The sequence below is a fragment of the Ahaetulla prasina genome, chromosome 3, assembly GCF_028640845.1.
Source record: "Ahaetulla prasina isolate Xishuangbanna chromosome 3, ASM2864084v1, whole genome shotgun sequence".
NCBI lineage: Eukaryota > Metazoa > Chordata > Lepidosauria > Squamata > Colubridae > Ahaetulla > Ahaetulla prasina.
Genome location: NC_080541.1, coordinates 151,310,300 through 151,328,553, shown reverse-complemented (window position 1 = coordinate 151,328,553; position 18,254 = coordinate 151,310,300). Strand labels below are relative to the sequence as shown.

General features: G+C 40.1%; 1 protein-coding gene across 1 annotated transcript; it reads right to left on the bottom strand.

Moving 5' to 3' along the window:
- Positions 1–4,152: 4,152 nt before the first annotated feature.
- On the bottom strand, positions 4,153–12,877 carry BCL10 (BCL10 immune signaling adaptor). Its single transcript, XM_058174327.1, has 3 exons — positions 12,687–12,877; positions 9,203–9,491; positions 4,153–7,141 (listed from the first exon to the last, which is right to left on the bottom strand). Exons 1-3 carry the CDS (start codon positions 12,756–12,758, stop codon positions 6,786–6,788), a joined length of 717 nt encoding a protein of 238 aa, XP_058030310.1. The 5' UTR covers positions 12,759–12,877; the 3' UTR covers positions 4,153–6,785.
- Between the last annotated feature and the right edge of the window lie 5,377 nt (positions 12,878–18,254).

Sequence of the window (18,254 nt, the reverse complement as noted above, 5' to 3'; positions counted from 1 at the left end):
TGAAAACCCAGATTTAAAATTCTTCATCGCTCCTCGTGGTTGTCCCTATTTTTGCAGCCCGGATGACACCCCAAATTAAAAAGTATGCAGTCAGTTACATTTTTCTACGTGTCTCTTGTAAACGGTGGAATGAAAAGTTCTCGCTGTGCAATCAGTCATTCGTTTGAATAAAACTGAAAAAGTCCCCTTGTTCCTTTACCATATTTATCAATAAGATCCTTCCAGGTATGTTTACTCAGTTGTGGTGTCGTGATTAAAGTAGGAAGTACTAATTAAATGTAATACTAGAAAATTAATAAAACTTTATTTTTTAAAAAAGACTGAATTCTACCAAATTACCATTGTAGTCCCCTAAATCAGGGGTCCCCAACCTTTTGGACCTCAGGGACCACCAAGTTCATAATTTTAAATCCCGCAGACCACTAATACAAATCCAGTGCACCGCTTGCTGAAAGGCCTGGACTCCCAATGATGGGATAGGGTCCTTCAGGCATTCTCCCTCCTCTCTCTTTCTCTCTCTCTCTCTCTTTCTCCCCCCTCTCTCTCCCACTCTCTCATTCTCTCATCTCTTTCTTTCTCTGTCTCTCTCTCTCTCCCCCTCTTTCTCTTTCTCCCCTCTCCCTCTCCCCTACTTTTTCTCTGATTCTCGTTTTATCTCTCTCTCACACTCATTCTCTCATTCTCTCATCTCTCTCTCCGCCCTTTTCTCTTTCTCCCCTCTCCCCTTTTCCTCTCATTCTCGCTTTATCTCTCTCCCACTCTCCCACACATTCTAATTCTCTCATCTCTCTCTCTCTCCCTCTTTCTCTCATTCTTTCTCTCTCTCCCCCTCATTCTCTCCCCTCTCTCATTCTCTCTCTCTCTCTCTCCCCTCCTCTCCCCCCCTTTCTCTCTCCCCCTCTCATTCTCTCTCTCCCCCCTCATTCTGATCCTCTCTCTGATTCTTTCATTCTATCTCTCTCTCATTCTCTCTCTCTCATTCTTTCTGATTCACTCTGATTCTTTCTTTTTCTCTGTCTCTCTTTCTCTTTCTGATTCTCTCTCATTCTCTCCCTCTCCCTCTCTGATTCTCTCATTCTCCGCGTGTCCCTTTCAGAGCCAGGCAGCTTTGAGCAAGAGCTGCGAAGAGAGTGCCCCCCCCCCGATGACATCCCCAGGACCAGGCGGTGGAGTGCCCTTGGAGTTTTCCCTCCAGCTGAGTAATCAGCCCAGAGACTCTGGGAGGAGGAGGAGGCAGGCAGAAGTGGGGGGCGGAGTGCTCTGGAGAAACAAGGCGCGCCAGGAAGGACTGCTGCCTACTGCACCAACCTTGTGAAATTGAGGTGGGGGGGGTCGATACTTAATGCAAGACATCCCCCTTTGCCCCCCCCGCACTTCTTCCAAGAAGGGGGTGTTCTTTCTCTCTCTTATTCTCTCTCTCATTATCTTTCTGTCTCTCATTCTCTCTCAGATTCTCATTTGCTCTCTCTCTCTGATTCTCTCTCTCTCTCATTCTCTTTCTCATTCCTTCTCTTTCATTCTTCTCTTTTTATTTCATTTTGCGCGGCATCAGCATTCTGCCTTGGTGTATTTGCCCAGCTGGTGGCGCAAAGCAGCCCTCTCTCAAGGAGCCCGGCCGAAGTTTCCCGCACCATTTCAGTGAGCACTCCTTGAGAGACGAGAGCTTCCAGAGACCCGATCTGGCATCTGCAATGGAGAGCAAAATCTGGCTGCTACCTGGACCAGACACCGTTTACCGTAGCAGGAGACGAGGGCTGCTTTGCGCCACCGGCTGGGCAAATATACCGAGGTGGAATGCTGATGCTGTGCAAGTGCAAGTAGTGCTTCGCTCCCACAGCTTCCAGCAATTGTAATAGCTGCTTTGGCCCGCTTGCACCGCAGCTCTTCCACCAGGGTGCACCGGCAAAAATACGAAGATTTCTCCACAGACCACCAAAATTTTCTTGTGGACTACTGGTTGGTGATCGCTCCCCTAAATGATATCAATAACACTTAAGAGTTATATACTACTTTCCAGTACTTTACAGTCCTTTTTAAGTGGTTTACAGAGTCAGCATATTGTCCCTAACAATGTGTTGTCATTTTACCAACCTTGGAGGGAAGGCTGAGTCAACCTTGAGCCCATGGGAATTGAACTGCTGGCAGTCAGTGCAATTAGCTTGCAATACCACATTCTAACCACTGTGCCACCACAGCTGGTCAGTGCAGATTGGAATGAGTTTAAGTCCATTGAGCAGAACCTTGTGGCATATGTACTTTTCTGTGGAAAGTATCTGCTAGTAAAAACTAACGTTAAACTTGGTTTCCTGCACTATCAAGGAATAAGTGCAGGAATATAGACTGCCAGTCAATACAGTGGGCACTGCAATAGGACATGAGCTATTGTTTTGATGGTTGCATCTCAGCATATGCAATGATGATCTATTGACCTATCCCCGCAGCAGATTCAAGAGAAGAACATGCCTAGTTAATATAAACACTTTCTTAAAGAAAGTATTTTTAAGATCATTTAGAATAAGGGAATATACTATAAATCAGGGATCTCCAATCCCCAGGCTGCAGACCGTACCAGTCCATGGCTTATTGTGAAGCAGGCAGTGAGAGGCGAGTGAGCAAAACTTCATCTGTGCATGTGCGGGATGTAGGTTGCGTGCAAAACCATCTTGCCCTTGGAAGACAATTTTTCATCCAAAACATCCAAAAATTACAAGGTGACATGTAACAAAGGACCTGTTCTGAATAGATTTATAAAAGACTTATTTTTAAAAAATTGCTTCCTAATAGTATAAGTACATAAAACTATTGAAGAGAAGCCAATATTAGGACATGACATATACCGAGAAAGCTATTTTAAAAAAATCTATTAAGTTTATTATTCAAATGCTTCACAGATTGCCCACTTGTAAATATTTATAAAGCATTAAACAGTAACCACAAACTTCCAAGTATTTTTTCAATTCAACATTACTTTATATAAAATATATATTTTTTAAAAGTATGATTTAAGAATATGATTTTCAAAGACATTACTTTAATAGAGCAGTATGTTATTTCTCGTTATGTACCTATAATAATTCACACAGATTTTGGTATACATGAAATAAAGCGCAATAGAGAGAAAAAACCCTGATCTAATTTCAATACTAAGGCACTAGGAATTTATTTTTAAGAAAATATGACAAAGTAATAGGGACAATCAATCCATAAGTATGCAAATACAGTATTTTCTTATCAATTTGGCAACATCTGCAGTTAGTAGTCAAACAAGGAAGTTCATGCCCTGTAAAACATCATGGAAGTTTCAGCTGAGGTAGCATTTGAGATAAAAAGCTGTTAACAGAAACAGTCAAATTACAGGAGACCTAAGACCTAGGGTTAAAGAGAAACCCTAACCCTTCAATTGTGGCTTGACACAATTCTGTGTCCTGAAACATGGGCAGTGCACTATATAACACAACCTAGCACCAATTTGAATTCATATAGAACAGGCTTCGGCTCTGGACAGCTAGTAACGTGACCCCAAAAGGTTATAAACTTTTAACATTATGTGATTTATATACGTTAAGTATATATTTTATATTTGCTCTAAGACAATTCCTCTTCACTCAATGTGGCCCAAGGAAGCCAAAAGGCTGATCACCCATGATATAGTCTTCTTAAAATACTGGGCTGTAATCTTATGCATGTCTAACTGGGAACAAGTTCTATAGAACTCAGTGAGATAGTTTTCTAAATAACATGTGCAAACACGAAGCTACTTATTTAATTAATTTAGATAACTGGCTGCAGTTTCAGCCAAAATGTTGTAGAAGAACGTTTTTTTAAATAAAGCTTTTGCTGTCCCAGAAGCCAGAGAGAAGTTGTTTTGCTTTTGGCTAGTAAAATTTGAATTTAATCTCCTATTGGCTAAGAAACAAAAATGGCAAAAGATAATGAAGAGAAATGCTTTTATGCTACCTAGAAAATAAATATGCTTTTAAGTGAATCTCTTCTTTACAGTGTTGCACCTCAATCAAGCCTTGAGAAAAAAATATTGAGTTGATTTTATACTCCCTGAGATGGCATACCGTGTTTCCCCGAAAATAAGACTCTGTTTTATATTTTTTTGAACCCCGAAATAAGTGCTTGGCCTTATTTTCGGGGCGGTCTTATTATTTTGGCAACATCTGCAGTTAGTAGTCAAACAAGGAAGTTCATGCCCTGTAAAACATCATGGAAGTTTCAGCTGAGGTAGCATTTGAGTTAAAAAGCTGTTAACAGAAACAGTCAAATTACAGGAGACCTAAGACCTAGGGTTAAAGAGAAACCCTAACCCTTCAATTGTGGCTTGACACAGTTCTGTGTCCTGAAACATGGGCAGTGCACTGTGTAACACAATCTAGCACCAATCTGAATTCATATAGAACAGGCTTCGGCTCTGGACAGCTAGTAACGTGACCCCAAAAGGTTATAAACTTTTAACATTATGTGATTTATATACGTTAAGTATATATTTTATATTTGCTCTAAGACAATTCCTCTTCACTCAATGTGGCCCAAGCAAGCCAAAAGGCTGATCACCCATGATTTAGTCTTCTTAAAATACTGGGCTGTAATCTTATGCATGTCTAACTGGGAACAAGTTCTATAGAACTCAGTGAGAGAGTTTTCTAAATAACGTGCAAACACGAAGCTACTTATTTAATTAATTTAGATAACTGGCTGCAGTTTCAGCCAAAATGTTGTAGAAGAACATTTTTTTAAATAAAACTTTTGCTGTCCCAGAAGCCACAGAGAAGTTGTTTTGCTTTTGGCTAGTAAAATTTGAATTTAATCTAAAATACTGTTTCCTATTGGCTAAGAAACAAAAATGGCAAAAGATAAGAGAAATGCTTTTATGCTACCTAAAAAATAAATATGCTTTTAAGTGAATCTCTTCTTTACAGTGTTGCACCTCAATCGAGCCATGAGAAAAAAATACTGAGTTGATTTTATACTCCCTGAGATGGCATACTGTGTTTCCCCGAAAATAAGACTCTGTTTTATATTTTTTTGAACCCTGAAATAAGTGCTTGGCTTTATTTTTGGGGAAGTCTTATTATTTTGGGGAACGTGGAACAAGATAGGGCTCCTCTTGCCCTCTTACCTGATTTCCAGCTCTGTCTCCCTAACCCTACCCAGAGGAAATGGCGGGGACCGGCTGCACATGTGTTTTAGTATTTTCAGGGTGGGTGGGTGAGTATTTTCGAGGGCTTATTTTCAGGGGGGGCTTATTTTGGCGCATGCACTCAAAAGCCCAATTGGGCTTATATCCGGGGAGGTCTTATTTTGGGGGAAACAGGGTAGTAGAAATTATCTGTCCAACACAACGTTGTTTCACCTTGAGATATAAGCATAGAAATTGTGAAGTTTCATTTTAGAAATATTCTCAAGATTGTAAAAGTGCAAACTTAAAATATATCCATTAGAAGTAAGCTCCACTGTGCTCAAACTGACTGTCAAGGGCCGGTTTAGCTCTGCCTGGTAAGGCCTGTTATTAAGAACACAAAGCCTGCAATTACTGCAGGTTCGAGCCCGGCCCAAGGTTGACTCAGCCTTCCATCCTTTATAAGGTAGGTAAAATGAGGACCCAGATTGTTGGGGGGGCAATAAGTTGACTTTGTAAATATATACAAATAGAATGAGACTATTGCCCTATACATTGTAAGCCGCCCTGAGTCTTCGGAGAAGGGCGGGGTATAAATGTAAACAAAAAAAAAAAAAAAAGTAAGCATGCTACATATATTTTAAGCTCCAATTCTTAAAGAACTGTATACATTTAATGCCTAACATCTTATAAACTCCCTAATTCAAAAGGGATTTCTTAATGGCTATAGTTTTCCAAAAGTGTACTTGGAGAATTCATTCGTTCAGAATAAAAGGTAGTCCTTGCTTAAAAGCAGTAATTAGGACTTTCCATCAAGTAATGCAGGAAGGTAGCAAATTAGGATAACATGACTGTGGGATGCAGTGATGATTGGAAATCTAGGCCAGAGTGCCTGGATTACATTCAGGTGACTGCAGGGGTGCCACAACAACCAGAATTTCATGGATTGGTTAAGTACCATTAAGCAGGTCAGTGAACAAGCAGTTGTTAAACAAGGAGCACCTTTATAATATGAGACCAATCAATCTTCATAGATATAGTCATGATGCTGTAATTCAGAAGATATTTTTCCCTCTTTGCTGAGGTTCTCATTACTTCCTGATCCTTCTGTTCAAACAGAATGCAATATTTTCTGAACATTAATGTAATAACTGTAAAACAAATAAGTCCAAACATCAATCTGGAGTTTCTCTTATGCTAAATAATTATCTTTGTGATTGATTTGCATAGTTAAATAAATCTTTTAGTACAGGAATCAGGAATCTATGTGACATAATTTCTGCCATGATGTAAGAAGAAACTAAGTTGTCTGACATTATGAACTGAATGAACATATAAAATTTTTACTAAAGTGTAGAAATATATTAAATCTTTTAAGTATTCCCATATTGTTTTTCAATATAGCAATGCCATTATTTACTTACCTATAAATCCCTTTGAAATCAGTGGGGCTTACTTCTGAATATCTATGTACAGGATTGTATTATAATTTGCATAATGCAAACAGCTTCATGATTAAACATGAATATTTTTGGAAAACACCTACTTTCAGTTTTCAAAAGTAATGCAACCAAGTACAATAAGAAATTTTAAAGATGAAACATTTTTTGCAAAATTACATAAGGCAACATCTAGCAAAGTTATTCAAGAAAAACAACCACTACGGAAGAATTGAGCGGGATCGTAAAGGTAGAAAGGGACTGTCACTGGAAGTGGTGGATATTTCCTCTTGCTCTCTCTGCAATTCTGTTGGAACAGGAGGCGCTCCAGGATCTCCAGGTCCCGGAAGAGTAGAGAAAACTGAATTTTCCATGTTTCCAACCTCTGTAATAGGTAGATTCATTGAACAAAGAGAAGAGGCAGATACAAAAGCAGCTGTACTATATTCTTCTGGATGAAGGTATGTGTTTTCTCTGTCTCTTTGTTTTTCAAAAAAATTAGAGTCATTTGACTGCGATCTAGAGAGATTGTTTGCTTGCTCACATACTGAAGCCATGCAGTTGGTACAACGTATTCCTGTAAAAAACATATTGGATTACTTACAGTTACATTTGTAAAATATATTTTAACTATTACTATAACTTTCATCATTTTGACACATTTTTAGGTATTTAACTTCATTGCTTTTTTTGAAGTTTCAGATTTATGGGTATATGAAATTTTTATCCCAAAATTAACCACCCAGACTCACTTGAAAATAAGATGCGTGACATATAAATTTAATAAATAAATAAAATTCATCTTAAGAAATAACCTCTATTATTATTTCTTGAAAAAATGAGATATTTGGAAAGAAAATGTCTGGAAACCCCAGTTATTATCCAAACTGTGGATCAGGTCGCTAAATATTCATAAAAAACATAACTTTGCCACCTCAAAGTTATTAATATGAAATCTTGTCCATGTGGAAAACTGGCGACCAATCCAGATCTTTTAACTATAGGGTTATATATAGCAACAATTTTGGATGATGCTTAAAAGGAGCACCATATATAGTACACTGCAGTAATTAATATAGGAATTTACCAGTGGATGGGGTACAAGAAACCAAGCTGTTTATGTCCAAGAACAGCGGTAGCTGCCATACTACAGATTATGTAGTAATGAGTTTTATATCCCTGGCATCTTAGAAACAATTAATTTATAAATTTTTCCTGTGCTGAACAGAGACCAATCCCGCCTATGTCAGGAAAACTACCACTATATTTTCAGGAACTTGGAACTAAGCATCTATAAAATTTCCATTTTAATAAAATTTAGATCTATCACTGCCATCCAGTTACAGACATCTCAATGTCTCTACAGCTTCTTTTGAAAGAAAAAAACCGTATTCATGCCATCAACAAAGTGGACACATTGTGCTCCACATGTTCTGGGGACTGCCCCAGCTGACTTAACACTGGAGAGAAAATGTGTTAAAATATCTTGTGATATTTCTGGGCAAAACTACCAGAAAATTCCAAAACACCAACTAAGCTGGAGGTGTGAAACTCAAGGCCCGAGGGCCAGATCCAGCCTGTGGGGTGTAGATCTGGCCCATGGGGCCGCCCTGGAAACAGCGAAGGACCGGCCTGCAGTGCTTCTGCCAGTGAAAACAGAACTTGGGAAGGCTGTGTGCTGGCAGAGTTGTAGGAGGACATCACAGCTGAAAATGGAGTTTGCAATGGATGTGGGTGGCACTCCCAAGCTCCGTTTTTGCTGGCAAAGGGTTGTGGGAGGCCGTCGCAGCCGAAACAGAGCTTAGGAGCCCATTTATTTTTGCTGGCAGAGAGTTCCAGCTACCACAGGCGCACCCAACACGAGTGACGTCGAGCTGGCCACACCCACCCCAGCCCCCCAAGGTCAAACACAACCCTGATGCAGCCTTCAACCCCTGATCTAACCAAATAGGATTGCACTCTCTTAATGCTATGTTGTCTATTTGGGAAACCAAAGTAAAAAAATCAGACCAGAACTCACATTGAAATAGATGTAGATAACTAGTTTCCTCTAAGAGTAACAGAAGCTCAACTGCTATCACTATTTTAATATTGTGTCCAAAAGAGATATGAATAACTGAGAAATTTTTACTGAATTTTCTAAATTCATTGATCAGTGACGCACTTATCAAAATCTAGACCTATGCAATCTATAATTCCCATCTAATTACAATTAGCCATTAAGGAGAGGGACTAAAATGTCAGAAGCTTAATTTTACAACTGCAAGGACCTAAAACCTTATTTCCGAAAACTGTCCTCTTAGCCATGCTTGAGAATCAGAAATATTCTATAAGGACATGATAATAATACATCACACCATTTCAGTACACAATAAAGACCTCAAGGGAATGAAGCTAGGTTGTCAATCAAAGCACGATTTTAAAATCATTATGTAGCTCTTATATTTGAATAATATCATTATTCCTAAATTTCTGTTCCTTCAGTGATTCAAAGGCAAATTATTTTGACTTACCTTGTTTGTGACTTACCAAATTCATAGCAATGTACTTAAAAGTAAATATGCATAGGAATAGGCTATGTAGCTACATATTTTACAAGCCCTTTTAAAATATACAATATTCAGTTATTAAACAATACCTTTAAGACTTTCAAGTTTTTCATTTTTTGCTTTCAAGACGGCATCAGTTATTTTTTCTAATAGGAAGTTTTGTGTTTTTTCACATTTGATAGATTCTATCAATGTGTCTAGTCCTTTTGGATGTTCTGCTAAATAATCCAGCAGTTTCCCAGCCTTTTTCCTACTTGAGGTTCGACAAGAGATTTCTTCAGTATCCTCTCTACTTAGTATTTTCTTTGAACGTAGGTAGTCAAAGTGTCTTTCTGCAATTATTTTGTCACACAGATAGCGGCGTAATCGTTCTAAAACCTAGAATAAAAATAAGAGCATGTTAACAAAAGATTAACTTTATCAATGCATAACTTATTCTTTGTATTGTTATGAAGGAGCAATGAATCATAAATAATCCCTGACAAATAAGTTTTACTTAGAATTTGCAGTATTGTATCTTATCAAGAACAAGTCATTCATGTCTTAGATTCAAATTTCAATTCTGTTCATGAGATAATTTTTTTTCCTGGTACTAATATAAGGATTCCTGAACTAACAATCAAATATCACAAAGTACTAACACTAAAAAGAAATGGAAGTTCACAATCTTTGGTAAAGATTACTAATATACTTTGTATTATACTATCCTAGCTATACTCTCATTTCAGTAACGTTTAACTGGGTGAAATGGTGCATCCTAAGGCAACAATTTTTGAACTCAAATGGACTTACAGAATGCATCCAAAACATGGGAAAACTGCCATGGAACTGAAATTTGGCAAATTTTACAAAGCATATATGACATATAACATTTATGACATAAAAAATTAAACAATTTATGATACAAACATTTGCTATATAGTTCAACATGATGCATTACTGAATGTATTCCAACTTCTCCAGCTCCTTTGCCAAACTAAAGCCAGTCTGTTTCACTATGTTGTGTCCATACATAGACTTTCTGACCCGTATATAGGTTTTACATGAGATGTACTGGGATTCCTATTTTTTTATAGGCACATTCCACAGATTGTTTATTCAAAGGCCTTTATCATATCAATTGCATCAATGAAGTACATACCGACTTGTGTTTATTGGCTTTCTAAGTTTTCCAGTGTGCATCAGTGACAATGTCTCATGTTTCTTGGCCTTTTTAAAAGCCCACTTGAACTTCTGGCATCTCTTTCCCACATAGAACTCTGCATTGGATGGGCCTAAGCATTATTTTGCTAGCATGTGAAATTAAGCATATTGTGTGATAGGTTGCACACTCAGTCAAAACTTGTTTTATTCAATTAAATCGCCTTCATTCTCAAAATTTGCTGGTGTAGCTTGCTTAGAACCTTTACCGATTCTTTTTTATTAATCAAATAAATTGGAGTTCAATGTATTATTTAATGTACTTATCTGTTTATTTAAAATGTAAAATTTTATTCTCTGAATACAGTTCCAATATGAAACAGTAAATACAATCTAAATGATCACAAGAGAAATTGACTTATGATCTTGAACAAAAAGTGAATATTCTATATATTGTAGATCTATACTTTTTGCTAGAAAAATAGGACAAAGGCAAAACCAACTTTCACTGACTCATTCATGTGCAACAGTCAGAGATTAGGAAGGGGAATTCCTATAAACACTCCAGGAAAACCTGCTGTAACAGAAAAGTAGAATTTGGAGACAACTTTTATCCATTAAGTAAAACAAAGGAACCTGGAAGAAACTGGAGAATGAATGAAACATTGAAAGGAAATCATGTATGGTGTAGCAGTTAAGATGTGAAATAAAGACTGTAGAGCCCAAGAATCAAATACATCCTTTGCCACTAAAGTTCCCTGGATGAGTTTGAGCCAGTTGTTATCTTTTATGTACTATCTGAGGAGGACTCAATTGTTATATGAAAATCTGAGGAGGAAGTACTATAAACACCACTTGGAACTTCTAGGGCAGGCTTACCCAAACTGTAAGGTGTACCTACCTTAAGGAGGTGAGAGAGAATTCAGAAGAGATGTGAAGAACCTCTTCGTTCTACATTGTTACCATAAATCCCCCTTTCCAAAAAATACTAGCTTCAAGTGAGTAACATGGTGACAGAGGAGGCAAAATGTTTTGTTTTAAATTTTGTAATTAAAAATAAAGTTCCACTGCATTGTTTTTCTTTTTGGTGGATTTGGATTTTTATGAGAGGCACGTACATTAAAATTACACTAAAAGGAACTGTGATGGCAAAAGATTTAGGAGAGTTCTAAGAGTACAGCGAGATGGAAACAAAGTCCCTCCAGTAACTTTTGAATGATCTCTTGGTTGTTAATTGATGAATTTAATTAAAGTTTCTGGGAATTCAAACTGGGGGCTTTGGGCATCTATTCTTTGTCCCTTGAGGAGGAAGGGGAGAAATTTACGAAATAATTTGTTTTCTTGCTATTATGTTAGGTAGTCTTCTATAAATGCTATAAATCACTCAAGATGAGATAGGCAGCAAACAAATCTAGTAAATAAATAAAATAAAAAGTCAAGAGAGGTCTGAATAGATTTAGATTTGCCTCCTTCTCTTAAAACCTATTGACATTTGCTACAAAGATACTTTTTTCAATTGCTAATTTTTAATTCTCATTTGTCCGTTTTAAAATTCTGACTGGGAAACATGCTTTACTAAATAATGCATACAGGTAGTCCTGAACTTATCACAATTGTGCCTGGAATTTATGTTGCTAAATCAGAAACTTGTTCAGTGAGTTTTGTCCCGTTTTCTGACTTTTCTTGCCACATTTGTGAAGTGAATCACTGCAGTTGTTAAATTAGTAACACTAATTGTTAAATGAATCTGGTTTCCCCATTGACTTTGCATGTCAGAAAGTCACAAAAGGGAATCACTTGACCCTGGGATGCTGTGACTGTCATAAATACGAACCACTTGCCAAGCATCCGAATGTAAATCACATGACCATGGGGAATGCTGTGATGGTTCAGAAGTGTGAAAAACGGTTGTAAGTCACTTTTTTCAGTGCTGTTGTAAGTTCAAGCGACAGTCACTAAGCGAGGACCACCTGTATGAATGTCAAAAAATAATAATAAGGCTCCCTTCCCAAATTGTAACAGATTTCGTCCTTCCACTGCCAGCAGATGGAGACAAAGCAGCATCCCACCAAGCGATGCTTGAAGTTTTCCAGTCAGCAGAAGGGAGCCCCACGCAAGGCAGGAATGACGTCACAGCGGCAGGAAAGGCCACACCTGGCGGAATTCCCCGCGCCTGCGACACTCGCCAGACCAACCGCCAATCCGCCGCCACGCGGAAACTTGACGCGCCAACGCCATGGCAACCACTGCGCTTCCAGCCCCCCTCCCCTCCGATGTTTCAAGGACCCCCTATCATCACGGAGGGGGCGCCCCCTTTCTCCCAAACAAGGAACTCCAGGCCCCTTTACGCCAAGCGCGCGCCCGCCAGCCTTAGTCGCGAGCTCTCCGCCGTCAGAGCAACTCCCCACCCCCTTGCCGCTTCGCCTCTCTTACTTCCTTTTTCACCTCCGCCATTTCGTCTTCGGTGAGCGACCGCCCGGCCGCCGTCGGCTCAGCGTCCGCCATGGCGGAAACAGCAGAGCGCAGGAAAAGGCCACGAGGGAGAAGCGACCCTTCCGCGAAGCGAGAAAGGCTTGGCTAGAGGTGGACTCCCTCGGGAAGAACTCCACTTCCCGTGTCTTGAGGTGAGCGACGCCACGCCCCTACTGGCAGGCCCACGCGGAGGAGGAGCACCTAGTATCGCGCATGCGCTTTCCACAGGAGAAGGCTCCCTTATTTGGCCGTGGGTCTGGATTTCCGTCCCGGTTTGTCACTCAGTGCTAAGTTTAGAGTTAGATTAGTAGTATCTCAGTGCTTAGTGTCAAAGTGGGTCTCTCTGTCTCTGGCGGATCTCGGAGGCTGAGGACACGGGAGATGATTATCCCCGTTGATAACTTTGGAGCTAGCCCTTTAGATTGCTTTATAATAATTATTGTGAGAGGTGGAAGTATGGAAGGGTTTTCCTAAAGTCTACCACCATTTCTACGGTTTTGAGTGTGTTCAGTTCCAGATTGTTTTGGTTGCACCACAAGGCTAGTCGTTCGACCTCTCGTCTATATCGGATTCGTCATTGTCTCGAATGAGACCAATCACTGTTGTGTCATCTGCGAACTTCAGTAGCTTAACAAATGGATCATTGGAGATGCAGTCATTGGTATACAGAGAGAAGAGAAGTGGGAGAGCACACAGCCTTGGGGGCCCCTGTGCTAATTGTACAGGTATTTGACGTGATCTTGCTTAGCTTCACCTGCTGCTTCCTGTTTGTTAGGAAGCTTGTGATCCACTTACAAGTCTGTTCCGGTACCTGTAGCTGGTTTAGCTTAGTTAGAAGAATGTCTGGAATGATGGTATTGGATGCTGAACTAAAGTCTACAAAAGGACCCTTGCATAGGTCTTTGGAGACTCAAGATGTTGTAGGATGTAGTGCAGAGCCATATTAACAGCATCATCTGTTGATCTATTTGCTCGGTATGCAAATTGCAAGGGGTCTAAAAGCGGATTCGTGATGGTTTTCAGGTAGGAAAGCACTAGCCTTTCAAAGGTTTTCATGACTACAGATGTTAGAGCAACTGGTCTGTAGTCATTCAGTTCCTTGATGGTGGGCTTCTTGGCACTGGGATGATGGTAGGCGTTTGAAGCAAGAAGGAACATAGCACATCTCTAGTGATTTATTGAAAATATGGGTGAAGATGGGGCCAATTGGTCAGCACAGACTTTTAAGCAAGAAGGAGTTATCTTGTCTGGGCCTGGAGCTTTTCCTGGCTTTTGTCTGTGAAATAGGTCCTGCACTTCCTTTTCTGTGATCACTAGGGTTGTGAACCCAATGAAATGGGGTCAGTTGTAGGAGGCTTGGCTGTTGTTGGTGTGTCTGAGATGGGGTTGTGGAGATAGGTGGCTGTAGTTTCCTTTCAAACCTGCAGTAAAACTCATTCAGGTCATCTGCCAGTTGTTGATTACCTTCAGCCTGGGAAGGAGGTTTGCCATAGCGGTGATATTTTTAAGAGTTTTCCACATGTTTGCTGGTTCATTTGCTGAAAATTGATTCTTTAGCTTTTCAGAGTAGCTTCTTTTGCTGCTCTTATCTCCCTTGTTAGTGCATTTCTGGCCTGATTGTACAGCATTTTATCACCTTTTCTGTAGGCTTCCTCTTTGGAATGTCGTAGCTGCTTAAGTTTAGGTGTAAACCAAGGTTTGTTATTACTGTGTATTCGCAAGTTCCTTGTAGGTACACATAGGTCTTCACAGAAGCTGACATATGATGTTACAGTATCTGTGAGTTCATCCAGGTCTGCAGAGGTATCTTTAAAATATTCCAATCAGTGCAGTCAAAACATGCCTGTAGCTTTAATTCTGATTCCTCCGTCCAGGTTTTCACTGATTTAATTATTGGTTTTATGGCTTTAAGTCTTTGCCTGTAAGCAGGTACAAGGTGAATCATGCAATGATCAGAGTGTCCTACAGCTGCACGTGGTAAAGACCGATAGGCATCTTTTAGTGTTGTGTAGCAGTGGTCTAGAGTATTCTTGCCTCTGGTGGGACAATTGACATGCTGAAAGTATTTTGGTAGTTCTTTCCTTAAGTTTGCCTTGTTTAGATCTCCCAAAACAATGGCCAGTGAATCAGGGTGTTTGGCTTCAGCCTCCATGATTTGGTCAGCTAGAGTTCGTAATGCCTCGTTTACACAGGCTTGTGGTGGGACATAAACAGCAATTAGAAGAAATGAGGAAAATTCACGAGGCGAATAGTAAGGTTTGCAATTGATAATTAGAGTCTCTAAATTGTTGTCACAGAATTTGTAAATTATGTTAAAATCTTGACACCAGGTTGAATTAATATATAGGCATAAGCCTCCTCCTTTCTTTTTACCAGATGTTTCTGGAACCCTGTCTGATCGTTCAATTTGAAATCCTGGAATGTTCAGGCTGCTATTTTCAATGGATTCATTTAACCAGGTTTCAGAGAAGCATAGGACTGCTGAATTGCGAAAATCAGAATAGATTAGATTAGTAGTATCTCAGTGCTTAGTGTCAAAGTGGGTCTCTTTGTCTCTGGCGGATCTCGGAGGCCGAGGACACGGGAGATGATTATCCCCGTTGATAACTTTGGAGCTAGCCCTTTAGATTGCTTTATAATAATTATTTGAATAGCGTGGCTGAATTGGTTTTACTTTACTGTAAATTATTCATAAAGTAGTAAGATGAGATGAGATAAGATAAGAACTTTATTGTCACTTTTTTTCTGTGAACACACTGGCACACGTTAAAAAATGAATTTGATGAAATTCTCATATATACATATACAGTGTGTGTATATATACAAACGTATACACACACATATACACACACACACACACATATAATATATATACACACACACACATATATATATTCGTTTCGACGAAGTCTCATTCGTCATCTTCAGGCTTCAGCTTTGTGCTTCTGGGAGCAAACCCAAACAGGACACACCCCCAGCCAATCAGAGCACAAAAAAACCCCCATCCAATCAGAGCACAGCCAAGCTCCCACCCAATCAGTTCAAACCCCCACTAGCAGTTAAAAGGAGGAAACAGCTGCGATCACACATTGCTGAAGCCTGAAGATGACGAATGAGACTTCGTCGAAACATCGCCAAGACACTTCCAATTTTACACGGGAGAAAACCCGAACAACCAAAGACCTACATACAAACACCCGTGAAAACCTCAGAAAACAAATATATATATATATATATATATATATACACTCACACACACGTATATATATGTGTGTGTGTGTGTGTGTGTGTGTATATATATATATGTGTGTGTGTGTGTGTGTGTGTGTGTGTGTGTGTGTGTAGGTCTTTGGTTATTCGAGTTTTCTCCCGCGTAAAATTGGAAGTGTTTTGGGGACGTTTCGACGAAGTCTCATTCGTCATCTTCAGGCTTCAGCTTCCTGCTTCTGGGAGCAATGTGTGATTGCAGCTGTTTCTTCCTTTTTAACTGCTAGTGGGGGTTTGAACTGATTGGGTGGAGCTTGGCTGTGCTCTGATTGGATGGGGGGTTTGTTGTGCTCTGATTGGATGGGGGTGTGTCCTGTTTGGGTGGGGGCTTGGTTGTGCTCAGATTAGTCTGAGTTGCAGGGGGATTTGAGCTGGTGAGCTGCATTGCTGTTGTTTGGCTTCGTGTTTGTGGTCGCGCTACATCTTCATAGTGGGTGTCTGTCTGCTGCATGTATGGATTGGAGGGGTTTGAAATGGCTAATGTTGCAGCTGCAGTCCTTGGTCGTGCTTCATGATTAGTGTGGATTTGGGTCTGCTTTCTGGGTGGATGTGTGGTGGTGACATCCTGTGTGGACCTTGTGTGTGGGTCTGGTGTCATTCCTCGTGTTAGGGACTCGTTTGTCAATAAGGACAGGTTTCCAAATGGCTGGTAGGCGGGAGGTATCATCTTGTTTGTTCATGCTGTGTGGGCGTTTTTCTATCTCGATGGCTTCTCTGATTATTCTGTTGTTAAAGTGTTCAGTTTTGGCGATAGTTCTGGTCTTTTTAAAGTCAATACATCCTGTGTGACAATAAAGTCACACATCCTGTGTGGACCTCGTGAGTGTCCACACAGGATATGTGCAGAACATTAGCCATTTAATGTTTAAAGCCATTAAAGCCATTTAAAGCCATTAGCTTTGATGTCATATCCCTCTTCACCCAAGTGCCAATCAAAGAAGCCTTGACAGCTATCCAAAACAAATATAACCCCCCCAAGCACATCCTAGATCTGACCAACCACTGCCTATCCAACACATACTTCATCTATAATGGACAAAAATACAAACAAATAGAAGGAGCACCCATGGGATCACCCCTCTCACCTGTCATTGCCAATCTCTACATGGAACACTTTGAAACCCAAGCTCTAGAAAAATCTGATCACAAACCCAAACTCTGGCTCAGATATGTAGACGACACCTTCATAATCTGGCCACACGGGAAAGAAAAACTTGAAAACTTCCTCACACACCTCAATAGCCTACACCCCAAAATACAGTTCACCATGGAAACAGAAGTTAATAACCAACTTCCCTTCCTGGATGTCTTAGTCTACAGAAAACCCAATGGCTCTCTAGGACACACCATCTACCAGAAGAAAACACACACAAACCGCTATCTGCACACACTCTCACACCACCACCCAGCACAGATCAACTCCGTAGCCAAGACACTCATCTCCAGAACAAAATGCTTAGCTGATGAACAATACCTAAAACCCGAACTAGACACTCTCACTAACGTACTAACATCCAATGGATTCCAAAGAAATAAGATTACCAAGCTAATCCAAAAAGAACCCCCCACTAAAATCCAAGACAGAGAACAAGAAAACGGCACAGCCCTCCTCCCATATATAAAAGGCACCACAGACAGAATCAGCAAGATCCTCCACAAACACAACATCAAGACAGCATTCTGCACAAACAGAAAAATATCCACCATCCTAAGAAACCCCAAAGACAAAATTGAGTTAGAAAATCAAGGAGTATATGAAATCCCATGCACCGCCTGCCCCACCACATACATTGGACAAACCAACAGAAGAATAAGTGCACGCATTGAAGAACACAAGAACTCATTCAAAAAAGAGGAACCAACTTCTTCCCTGGTCCAACACTTTAAAGTCACAGGACATGATATTGACTTTAAAAAGACCAGAACTATCGCCAAAACTGAACACTTTAACAACAGAATAATCAGAGAAGCCATTGAGATAGAAAAACGCCCACACAGCATGAACAAATGAGATGACACCTACCAGCCATTTGGAAACCCGCCCTTATTGACAAACGAGTCCCTAACACGAGGAATGACACCAGACCCACACTCACAAGGTCCACACAGGATGTCACCACCGCACATCCACCCAGAAAGCAGACCCAAACCCACACTGATCATGAAGCACGACCAAGGACCAGAAGCCAGACCGCAGCTGCAACATTAGCCATTTCAAACCCCTCCAATCCATACATGCAGCAGACTGACACCCACTATGAA